Source organism: Dromaius novaehollandiae, chromosome 2 (assembly GCF_036370855.1).
Source record: "Dromaius novaehollandiae isolate bDroNov1 chromosome 2, bDroNov1.hap1, whole genome shotgun sequence".
Classification (NCBI taxonomy): Eukaryota; Metazoa; Chordata; class Aves; order Casuariiformes; family Dromaiidae; genus Dromaius; species Dromaius novaehollandiae.
In genome coordinates, this window is record NC_088099.1 from 22210765 (window position 1) to 22223507 (window position 12743).

At 35.6% G+C, this 12743-nt stretch overlaps 1 protein-coding gene across 3 annotated transcripts in view; it reads right to left on the minus strand.

Annotated features, from left to right (window-relative positions):
* Positions 1-12743, minus strand: part of MALRD1 (MAM and LDL receptor class A domain containing 1) — a 286556-nt gene that overhangs the window by 102332 nt on the left and 171481 nt on the right. For all 3 annotated transcript variants that reach the window (XR_010387580.1, XM_064505959.1, XM_064505958.1), the window contains exon 29: positions 1823-2003. Coding sequence is in view for 2 of the 3 variants with exons in the window: in XM_064505959.1 (XP_064362029.1) it covers positions 1823-2003 (181 nt within the window). In the remaining variant the exon portion in view is untranslated. The remainder of the gene's footprint in view (positions 1-1822; positions 2004-12743) is intronic.

Sequence of the window (12743 nt, forward strand, 5' to 3'; positions counted from 1 at the left end):
TGAATCATCCACCTTCATAAACACTGTTTCTTCAAGGTACACAGGAATACTGAGATGCAGAAGCTATAATATATGTGAAAATCATCATAACACATGGTGTAACTGCTTTCCCAACAGAGCCTCTTATTGACACAGTGCCATAAAACAAATAGTTGCTGTAACATAATAAGCCAAAGTTACTTTTTGAACTGCCTCATTTGTAAAGGTATTTCAGTGCAAGATTGGTTATAAAACAATTTTAACAGTCAGGTTTGTAGGGTCATACACTAAAACCAATGTAAATTTCAGCAATCTTAACATTTTGAAAGCTTTAAGATCCTTCATATGACATCTTTCCAACTCCCTGTTGAAACAACTTCCTTCCTCAAAATGACAACTCTGTGGAGTATATCCACTAATATTTCAGATTATTATAAAATATATGGAATCAAGACTAATCAGATCAGTACTTTGACATTATATGAAAATATGTTGATACCATCTTTACAAACTTACAGGGAGTTTTCTTTTCCTTTTAAAAGAATACTGATATTTTTGCCAGCTGAATTTCTTCATGAATCTGACCGTGAAATGAAAAGCCTAAATTGTTTTAGCCCCAAAATGGGACAGAATCCCAGGAATGTGGTTTAACTAGACCCAACTTTATGAATGAATGCATCCAATCCACAATCTGGCAATAAGCTGCAAGAAAGGTCAGCATCCCCTTTGCTGTCCAAGAGGCATAGGGGAATGTTGCCTCCCACCATTACCTCCTAATCCATCTATTTTTCTCCTCTGTAGAATGATCACAAGCCTAGCAATGGGGACATTCCAGCATTAAAAAAAAAAAAGAGAGAGAGATTCGAAGCATCCAGGTGCCTAAAAGAACTTTCAAGTGTGCATCTACATTGGACTTTTAGTTGAGAACAAAAGTGCATTTTTGAAGCAGCTCTTCCAGTTATACCCACTCTCCATGCCTTGGTTTTATACCACAGAGTAATGGAGATGAATGGACAAACTCCATTTTTTCAGACGACACTACATCGAAAGATGCTCTCCAGAAGTGCATTCTCCATGTTCCGACTGCTAATGGGCATCCAAACCACGGCAGAAAATCAAAGCTAGCCTAAATAACCCTCCAAAACTCCTAAGTGCGTGGATACGGAGCCTCAGCACTGATTGTATCATTTGTTTCACAACTCATGCTGTTTCGTACTGCGGATGGAAGGCACAATCCAAGCAACTTTTCCTTTTATTTCTAGGAAAACTCTGTTCCTGCCTTAGTCTACGTCCAGAAATACATAAATTAAATAGGGAGAATACCATGTGAGAGAGACACAAGTTTTTGTTACTCTGCTGGCCCTAACCCTTGAAACTGAATTGGGAAAGAGAATCATGATAGTGGTTCATTTGAGATCTCAATTCATTTTTATAGCAATAAAATGCCAATTTTATGGCTACAAAACAGCCTTTCCTAATCTAATATGACATAATTTATAAGAACTGTTATACACAACAACACGGACTCAGTAACTTAGTAAGGAATTAAACAGAAGTTTCTGAAAAGAAAGTTCTTACTCAAAACCAAAAAAATTAAGGAAACAAAAATTCTTGGATTTATTTTCAATGCTTTAGCATGAGAATGTTGCACTTGTGCAAGACTTTCTGTATAAACAGAAATTTGTATTAAAGTTATAAAAACAAAACCCAATGTATTCATAATTGATTTTTTGGATAGTGACATTATGGTAAATTCTACAAAGCCATGATATATTTAAAAGCAATCAAGAATATTCTACACCTCCTTTTAGCATCCCTCTAGAAAATTCCCTCTTGAACTTACTTGTTGTGCAGTTCTTGAACTCGATGTCATCTATTGCTGCTCCTCCTCCTAGGTCTCTGGTACGAATGCCTTCAAAAACAACTTCAAAATTCCTCAGCTTCCCCAGATGTAACTCAACTTTCTTCCATTCATCACCGTGATTTCCTGAGTCACTCCATATTTTTACAATCCCATCATCAGTCTGAAGCATAAATAAAATATGTACTGTAAGATACATATAAAGTATGGATTACCAAATACCAGTTTTTGTACGAGAGAGAGAAGATTCTGGAAGATACCCCTTCAGTTTTGTTAAAAAATAGTGAACAGATAATTTGTTAGGAGAGTAGGGAAAAATAGCGAGATGAGATGATTACTACACAAATCACATAAACTTCAAGAATAGATGGAGTCTCAGAAAGAAATTACCATGTGTTTGATTGAACTCCAAAACAGTCTGATCTGGTAGAGCTATATTTAACATTATATAATCCTGAGATTCATTCTCTGTGTTTAGAACATATTACTGGATGCAAAGTTAGTCTTCAGTTTTAAAATTATGGTATCAGAGAGGCAGAATCTTTAAAAAGTTGTGACAATGGTAGTACAAGAGGAAAAAAAATCTAACGAATATAAAATATTCATATGTTTGGTACAATTTATTTGAATGGAAATGGTAATTTTCTGACTTTCACATGTGCTAATATATTTAAAAGCTTTTCCTTAAAAGTTCAGTCGTACCACCTCAGTGAAAAACCTGCAGTAAACAACACATTTCATTTTTTAATAGTGGTATTAGAATGCAAATGCACGTATTTCAATTGCTAAGAATAGCTGATCCATCTGTATGATCACACTGTCAATAAATATTTGCAAAAGTTATGTATATGTCCCAATTTAAATGTATTTTTGCCTGTGTGACTAATCATCCAAAGTGTAAATGAAAAAAAATTTTTGGCTAATCTTCTCTTATCAAAACCCATCAGTACTCCAAAGAGGCTTAATAAAAGCACCAGGTGATGCAGCAAACAACTAAGTACAATGTATAATGAATGAAGCAAGCAGTGTATGAACATGCAAAATCCAAGAAAAATAGAGACAAAAGTAAAAATTGCCAGCGAAACAAAAGAATTACATTAATTTACACACGGTGAACCTATAAAACAGGTTTGTGTTAATAAGATTGTCATGCATATTTATGATGAAAGAAATAGAAAATGAAGCTAGGTGTTTTTGATATTGTATGCCAAGTAGGAAAGTGCAGACAAGTATAAACAAAAATGTTTTATTAGCTGTTTCTGAATTGTAGAATTTGCAGAATTGTTGATATCTTTTAGAAGGAGGTCTTCAGACTTACCACAACATGGAAATACTGAGGTGTGGCTCGATGATGGAAAATCATTATTGACTGCAGAGGTCTTAGTTGAAAAGAATGGCAGCTTTACATTGAATTGCTCAACAGGAAGAAAACACAGGGAAAGGTCTCCACAAGCAAAATCCATAGGTACTCAGCTGAGCAAATCTGTGTACACCTAATGGTATTGTACCAGCAGAGGCTGTAGTTCTACATAAGTCATGATTACTGAGCGCACAAGCATCGCAAGAGGCAAGCTTAGGCATTGCTTCTTTAGTTTTGGCTCATTGGTTTAAAGCCAACGACACACTGTTAAAGGGAAAATAATATAACAGGACTTGGTGCTTTGATGGTTGACAAACAGTTATTTGCTTAATATATTTCTGACAATAAACTTTCTAAACCTTTTTATTTAGGTGCCATCGAGTGTCACAGATCCATTCATTCAATAGGGTATGTCCAGCTCCTCTCAGACCTATACAATTACGGGGGACTGGAATTAGAACGAATGTGAGATCCTCTCTGAAAATTCCAATTAAGTTTCTCCCTGAAAACAGTTATAGATGAAAATTTTTCCCTATTTGTAGAGGACCCTAGGATATGCAGAGCTCAAAAAAGGGTAGATATAGTAATGAAAGCTGGTTTTAAGAGTGGTAAAAATTTCTCTCAAAACTAACTTAATTTTATTCACATAGTATTCTTCTTCATGAAACATGTAGACAACAGTTTAATTTAATTATTTCAGTAACTCCAAAATATCCATTCCATTGATTCTAATCTTTCTGAATAACCTCCAAAACAGGATTATATATTATTAGGGTAATCTGTTTAGTCTGGAAAAATCTTCCATATATCCATGACATGAATAAAATGGATGAATAAGAAGAGTTACATCTGGCTTTATGGTCTCCACCATGGAATACAAAACAAAACTTACAAGAGTAGCACTTTTTAGCATTTAATCCATTTGTTGTCTCTGGAACCTATTCTGTCTGCCCTTGAGAACTCTTTGGAATGAGAAACTTTCCCAAACATTATTTATAAGAAATTACGGATTAATTTTACAAAAGCAGTTTCAGTGCTGTATATTGATTGAAGAATTTAAGAGACTTAAAATGAAGTAGATATTAATAATACTAAATGATAAGGGAATTCCTTTCAATTGATGCATTTAAATGAAAAAGAAACATTCAAAACTTGTAGGCATTTCAACATTAAGTCCCAATTCTATAAAAATTTATGTGTGTTTAAGTTTGGATGATGGAAGTCAATATAGTTGCTTACAATATATAGAGATAAATATTTATATAAATTCCAGTGGGTGTTAAATATAGCACAGTTAACCATAAAATGGGCCTCAGTTCTGCTCTTAGGCAGATTTTGATTGATTTCATACTGCATTTTATAACATTATGTTCTGTTCTGACATGTTACATTTATCATACTGATTTCTGAGTAAAGGGTGCTGCTAATAACAGGTAATACTGATCTCATTTTTTCATAAAAATCCATGTAAGATGTGTTAGCAATCAATTTGTACTTGGCATCGTAACCATAAAGTAACAAGTCTTTATGCAATTACAAGAACTCTGGGGCAATTTTAACAGTGAAACACTGAAATATGAAGACAACTTTTGCTAAAAAGAAAATGGTCAAAGAGAACCTTTACAAAAGCAAGAAGAGATAGTGTCCTTGCACTCGACAAAATCTTAAATATGAGTACACAGACAAAACATAGAAGAGAAAGCTGCTTCTTCCCCCGGCTGGGTTCAACGGTAGCAATTCCTATACAACAGCAGCACTTCACAAAGTATGAAAGGCTGATTTTTGCTTGCTCAACTATAGCTGTACACAAGGAAAAGAAAAGAAACCTCATTTGCATAGCAGCACGAAGGCTTTTCTAAATGGGAGTACAAAATACAAGCCCTGCACATCATGTGCTTGAAACAGCCAAGGAGGAGGTGAGAAAGGCAAAGACAGATGGGAGGTTTGACCCCACTCCTCTCCCCAGGCCCAGACACTGGAGTTGGCTTGGCTATATCCTTTTCTGTATATATACTTGGCACGAGAATATCACAGTTTGAACTCTGTCAACTTTGCATATTGCATTTCATGAATTATTGTTTTGTTTTCTGCATTCTCCAGCCATTTAATCTGTCTGGTGCTTTGGCATTTCTTTGATATCTTTGGAATGTGTTTGCTTCAAAAATAAACACAAATATGACCTGAGGGAGAAAATCAGTCTGTGCATCCAGACATCCTGTGACCTTTTTCAATCCCGTATACATGTATCAGTATAACAGAGACATATGACAATTAGAAGAAATGTGTCTTGGTATACAGAAGGCTCAGGGCCACTGAGTCTCCTTTTTGTTTTTATGAAGCTATTCTTCTACCAGCACATACACATACTGAGTGTCTGTGTTGCTATTCAACCTGGGCCGATGGCAAAAGGCCCAGTCTACCTCTATGTTCCACTAGACTGATAAAAGGTGGTTAAGATCTGTAGCTTTGATCAGTAGTATCAATGCTGCTTGTGTGTGCAAGTTGATTGCTCTGGCAGTTGGTCAGGGTGGAAACCTCTAGATACCCTGCAGGAGTCTAGCTGCATGTGGTCCTTCACCAAAGGGGGGGGGAAAAAAAAGAGAGAAAATTTCAGAAATGCTGTGATTAGTCTGGCTGCCACTCATCCACATCTCTGGTCTCACACCTCTTCTGCATTGCTAGCATCATACTGTAGACCCCACATTCCCTTCTTTGCTATGCTTGTTTGTCCTTAATCCCAGTCTCTCTTTTCCTCACGCCAGCACTTGTGTATCAAAGCCACATCTATATCTTTCTCACCCTCATAACATCAGCTTTGCCCTTCTTTCCAATACAGTTTTCTGTGCTTCACTCTCAGCCTGACATTATCTTTTCCCTCTCAATTCTAAAACCATGTTAGGTCCAGACTGCAATAAACTTACTTAAGCATATTTATTCCCGAACTTCCAGAACAGTAGAAAGGGAGAGAACCAGCAGTCACAATATCTTTAATGATCACCTTGTTGCAAAGAAAAACAGTTAAAGAGTCTTTGTTGGTCATATACATAACCTTTACATAGACCGTGATAGAGGAACACCTGCTAGTTTACCACATGTATTTCTACTTTGCACTTATTTGTACATTGTATGTGGTCTACTATTTATTGGTTCAGGGTTGTTGGTGGGCAACACCTCTGAAAAGTTGCTCAGAACATTTTCTTTACAACCTGTTTTGTAATTTGTAGTTTAACATCACTTGAACTCAAGCTGAGAAATTCTGCAAGTCCAATCTTATTGGCACATCGACTCACAAAATTTCTTTTCATTACAAAAACACACACCAAGATCACTAAAAACAGATGTGAAAGAGGAGGTTTTGGTTGCAGTCTCTGAAAATATTGAGTTATTAATTGCATGTCACTGCCCTCTATGGGTCAAACACAGTGGAAGGTCAAGCTGAGCTGACGAGCCATCATTAGGGTACACTTGAGAGTAACGGATGCATTTTTCCATTAACTTGTAGCAATGGGTCCTATTCTTTCACTGTCCCATCATGCTGAGTGATATCTGCTCTGAGTATAGAGAATTACATCTATGAGGACTGTAAAATGTTTAGATCTGTACATTTATATGCCTAGGCATATTGGTAAATTCCTATTTATATTCAGAGGATTTTTTGCCTACCTTCTGATAGTCTGAGGGGAATTATTTCTTAATGATTTCATTACATTGCAATTCAGAATCTTCTTCATGCTTGTCTTCATCTGAAGAACTATCTAAAGTGTTTATAACCTCTCTTCTGAGAACTTCAGGAGGAAAGTATATCTTATTGGGCTCAATATCCTCATGAACTCACCTGGGGAAATTTAGAATGAAGGAAAGGGAAGGCTTTCTTTCTGCCTTTTACTATTACTTTATTTTGCAGCCAGGTTTAATATTTTTCCTATGCAGCACAGAACCTTCGTTACTCTCAAGGCTACATTTCCAACACAGTCAGAACACTATTAGGAACTGAATCCAAAGAATGCAAGAGGAGAATATAATTCTCCATTACAAGATATTGCAAAGAAATTTCTTATGAATACGCTCTCCATCAGAGGAATACACTAAGTCTTCCAGATGCAATATAAAAGTTCTGCAATGAGACAACCTGCCTTGTTACTTCCGCAGTCAAATAGCCATGAATCCCAGTTTTTGCTCTTGATCTGCACGTCTCCTTCTGTTCATTTTCTGGGCTGAGATGGGTTCAAAATCTTTCCCTGGTTCACATGTGTCTGGTATTTACTTCAGGAGAGCCACAGGAAATGAAACTGGGCTTATCAAATGGATGGAGGCAATGAAAACTTTTGCTAAATATTCCTGGCCTACTCAAACCAAATATACTTGAGGGCTTTTTTATCAGAGACAGAATATTTTCAAGTTATTCATCAAAAAAACTTAACTGTTTATTATTAATACTGTAAAGAGACTTTCAGGATTCATAGAATCAAAAGACTTCCTGATATCTTTCCACAGCACCATTTATACCTTTGAGAGAAAGTGAAGTCTTTTTACAGATTTCTTCCTGGCAAGCTGTTAGCATCCAATTTTTTTTTTAGATAGAATATGTTATACAGATCACAAAAACACATTATAGAACTAATGCAATGTAAATTTAACTGTCATTACTCCTTTCTCTGCTTTTTGATGCATTTTCACTCTGCCTTTTATAAGAGTATTTCCGAAAGGTAGTCTACTTTTTAGATTGTATCTTCTATTGGTTCAGAATCAAGCACATTTCATTAACTAATTAAGTAATAAATGTTTTAAATGAAGTTTAGCTTTCCTTGATGTAGTAGCCGCCTTAAAACCTTGTGATGACTGACCAACTAGTTGAAAGAAGGAGTATCCATGACGAGGTCCATGCTTTCCCTGTTTCCTCTCTTTACTCAACAAGGAGTATTTATTTTATTCTATTTAGCTGTAGCTCTTCAAATTACAGATCAGTGAACATCTTTGCTAAGATTTTTAATAATATCTATTATTAATAGATAAATCCAACATCTATAGACAAATCCAATATCTATTGGATTTTGTTGCTTGAGAATGCCCTGTTTTCAGAAAGTGCTGACAACCTTCCTAATAGATTTGGACCTTTGATACCTCCACACTGCAACACACAGCATCTTTAATGATCTTGGTTCCTAGGAGTAAGTCTTTTATACATGGCTTGAAAAAAATACACACTAAAATGCAATAAAACTGAAGACTGATGCTTTATAACGGAATCTCTTAAAAGAAAAAATCTGAATTGTTGCGTCATCTTCAACTAAAGTTATTTTCAAAAGCACTTGACAGTTTCAATCTCTCTTTTCATTTCTCACAGATTTTCTCTTAAAACTTAACTTCCTAAAAGCATATTGTTTAGATTATTTGAAAATGATCAATCACGAAGCCCTACGGAGTTGGGCCTTATATTATGCTCAGGCCAAAAGAGCTCTACATCAAACACCTACAGCAGACCACATAAAACCTCAAACTAATAAATTGATTTGTATGAGACAAAATATGTATTAATTTATATGTACTGAAGTCACCCAAGATTTGAACTTTAAATTAACTTTTGTTTTTCTTTTTTTTCTCCAGTAGAATAATAATATTTACTTATTACTTGACTTGTGTATATTTCCTTGGTTTTTATTTTGGATCTCAGTCACAGATAAATCAGCAAAAAGGCTGTTTTCTGTCTGATTCAGTGGCAGCAGAAATCTGACAGCACTATCGTCTTGAAATTCTTAATGTTCGATATGATGGACAATACATGAGATCAACTGCTTGCACCAAAACAGAATTCTAAATGGTTAGATCATTTCTGCTTGAAGATGGAATTAGATGGCCGGAGGCGGAGGGGTCTGTTCGTTTTTTACACTACATTACTAACAGTCTGAGAAATCAAAGTAGAAAAAAAATCCAAATGGCTTAATGTAGGAAAAATAATCAAAAAGAGGAAATAAAATGATACTTTTCAGGAAGATGGTGACAGGAAGAAAAATGAGAGCAGACAGTAAGGTCACAAAGATATGAGTTATGAATGAGCATGCCTGTCCTCTGGCACACTGTCAATCACCAGGCTGATAATAATTCAGTACAAACAACTCAGTTGCACTTTATAACAGCACTGGTTGCAATAACTCATCTTAGTTTTGACAGGCTACTTTATTTTAGAGAAAGATACCTACTGTGTAAAATTTCGTATATGCATGCAAATGCAAGCAAAACAAATAAAGCCTTTGCTCATGTTGTTAATCATGTAGGAAAATCCAGGTATAGGAATAGTTACATACTACAGCACACTTAGCTGCTGCTTGGAGAATTGCCTCTCCAATTTAATAAGTCCACAGAGACTTGTGGTTAAGATTACCACCATGTTTAGAAAATCACTGCTAATCATCTAAAGGTTGAAGCTCTGCATCAAGCACACAATTTCAAAATTAGTAAATCCACCTAAAAGAGCTCTGAGAGAGACAAATAGAAACAATTTCAACATAGGGAGAGCTTTTAAAGTTGAAGTTTATATTTTCCTTCACTAAGCATGCTGAGGGATTCTGAAATATTCAGCGAATAGAGGTGGCAAAAAAAAAAAAAAAAAAGCAGATAACAAAACTGCAATAATCTATGCAGTAATGATCCCAAAAGACTTGAAAATCTAACACAAGAGTAACACAAAAGAGTAGATTTTACTTTATGGATAGGCTGCTGAAAGTGATGAGCTTACTAAAGTTCCACTAACTTCAGCAGAGTTTCATGATACTCAGCACTGAAAAGAATGTATTAAAAATAAGGTTTTCCCTAATTTTACAGAAATGTATTTTGGTACTGCAAATGCTGTTTAGTGTGTTTCTGCCTTCTATAAAAACACTCAAAAAAAGAAAACCAAGATGATCAAATGCTATCACTAAGAAATTACATGATTCAGGCAAAATGTATACTGCCTAAATGTGTTTGTATGCATGAAAAATTGGCTTCATTTTTAAGGATAACCTACAAAATCATATAACGTCATTTTCACAGTGCATTATAAAAAGAAGGAAAACAGCAAGATGAAACACTGATTTTCCAGCCTTCTGGCCCTTTATTAGACACTCTGTATGTATTAGTCTCAGCAGGTTTTTATAATCAGAGTTAATGACAAAGCCCATCCACCCGTACCCTTCATTTCCTCCTTTGTGCAAAACAGTAACATGATTTTCACTCTCTGAAAAATGATTTTCTCCAATTTTAATTTCCAAAATTAATATTACTGTAATAAAGAAATTGTATTTCAGTGAGCAATATGCATTCTAATGAACAATTTTGTTAAATAAACAACTTCTACCACTGATCAAATTCCTTATTTTAAACACACCAATTCTGGAATTCTGGAACCTCATAGTAAATACCTTTCAGAGTATCCAAAGGCATTAACAGTTCACCCTATCATGAGTGCCAGCACTTGCAATATTTCTAAGAGTGAAATGGTAAGATTCTTGGCTCTTAATTGCTGTAAATTGTTAGTTGAGAAAAGCCAGCTTCAAAAACACCTCAGTAAGAAGTGACTAGTAATTCAGCTGGAGGGAAGATTTTGTTTCAAGCAGGTACATGGTTCCAGGAATGACAATTAAGTTGCTCTTTAGCAAAGATGAAATTATAGTTAAAAATCTCTTATTCTGAGAAAGAATTCTATACTAGGAATGAAAGAACAACATGATGAATCTCTTTGAGTGATTCTATGAATATCTTCTTATATTTTTTGTTTGTCCTGTCAGAACTATTAAATCTGCTAGATTCCATTAAAACCAGCTTTAATTTATAACCAACCAAACTCTTCCGTTTCTTGTTTGAATCTTTTTTACATAACACTTTCCATCAGATATGCCTCTTTGTGCTTTGGCTTTCAAAATACATCTTCATTCTGTACATTATCCTAACCAGGTAGGACAGAGTAACGGAACAGCTCTTCTCTGTCAAAGCTCATTATGCACCTTGTCCTGTCTTTAGACTACCTTTCTCTTTATATGGAGAAGCCTTTTTTCTTACTGCCCACCATAATCCACCTCCTTATGATTTTCTTTTTTAGGCAGCATAATGAATACAATTGTGATTGTTTGGATTTCATTTTCCAGTTCAGTTCTACTGCTGAGACTGAATAACAGTAAGTAGCAAAGCCATTTTTATAATCCTATCAGTGTTGCAAGCAACTTGGTTTCATTTTGTTTCAAGCCCTGTCACATGTTTGTTTTAACCGATTCTTTTGGGTTTCTTCAGTTTGTTCCCACTGCAGATTTAAGGCAAATGTAATTCTGTGAAAAACCAAAGCTAATATTTGGAACAATCAATGTTACAAAACCTCTAGAAAGACTTTGAGCAACTATTACCACCAGCTGTAGTGCCAAACTGCCAGACATTGCACCATGCTTGATTTCTTAGATTATAGAAGTCAAACCTCTATTTACACTGACTGCCTAAACATATGCTGAAAATATACAGTAAAAGATGCAATAAAAGTTTACAAATCAAAATCATAACAAGATGCTTACAGAAATGAGATAATCTCAAACCTGCCATGTTTCTCTTCCTATAGGGCATATTCTGAAGACCCCATATCTGAAGATATGAAAAGCAGTATCATGTATCAAATTGCAGGTTTTTATTAAACATGCTCTTAACTCATGCTCTTCCACATATCTTGAGTGTAAAGGCAAAGATCTTCAAAATAGTGTTGATGGGTCTTATCACTTCTTATCATTTAAGAACTGCACTTTAGATCACCTTTCTTGTTTTTGCATTACTATCCTCTTTGATCAGTTGGGTTATGGAAAGAGAGGAAGAATATAAATTAGTCTTCCAAATAGGATGCAGATGCCACAGATATTAGCTTTAGACTTGATGGCGACATCTACATTGCAGCCTGACTTCAGAGCACCCATCAGAAAGGGAGCTGGGCAGGCACAGCCCCTGAGTCTTGGAAAGTCTGAGCATGCAACCAGCCATGGTGAAACTGGGACATGGGCAAAAGTCGCACCTCAGAACCACAGAGTGCATGAGATATTGCCAATGTGTCCTGTGCCCAGGATCTCCTCTAGTAGGATTATGAACCACCTTTTTTTCATGCATGTCTGTGCTCATGTATTTATGTACATCATCCAAATTCATTCAGACGGTTCAGAGTTGTTTGCCTTTGGCAAAAGGCACCTGCTGTTGCCTTTACTTAATGCTGACAGAAACCTTCAGTTCTGGCTGATCCGCATGAAAAGATTGACTCTGTCAGCTTTTGCTATGGTCGCTGAAACCAGAAAAAAAAAAATTCTTCTAAAATGGAGAGAGATTAATCTGGTCTAGATGTTCTGACACTGAAACAGTGTCCCACAGAAACTAGACGGAAAGCTTGATAATTTTTTTGACTCAGGTAAGTATCCACAAGTTAGCATACTTAGCCAATATTCAACTGAACTACAGTTTCAAACTTTTCAGGCAATGGGATCAGTCTTTGCTTATGCATCACGATAATTCATCTAGGAACAACTTAACGCTACCTGTAGTGCACTC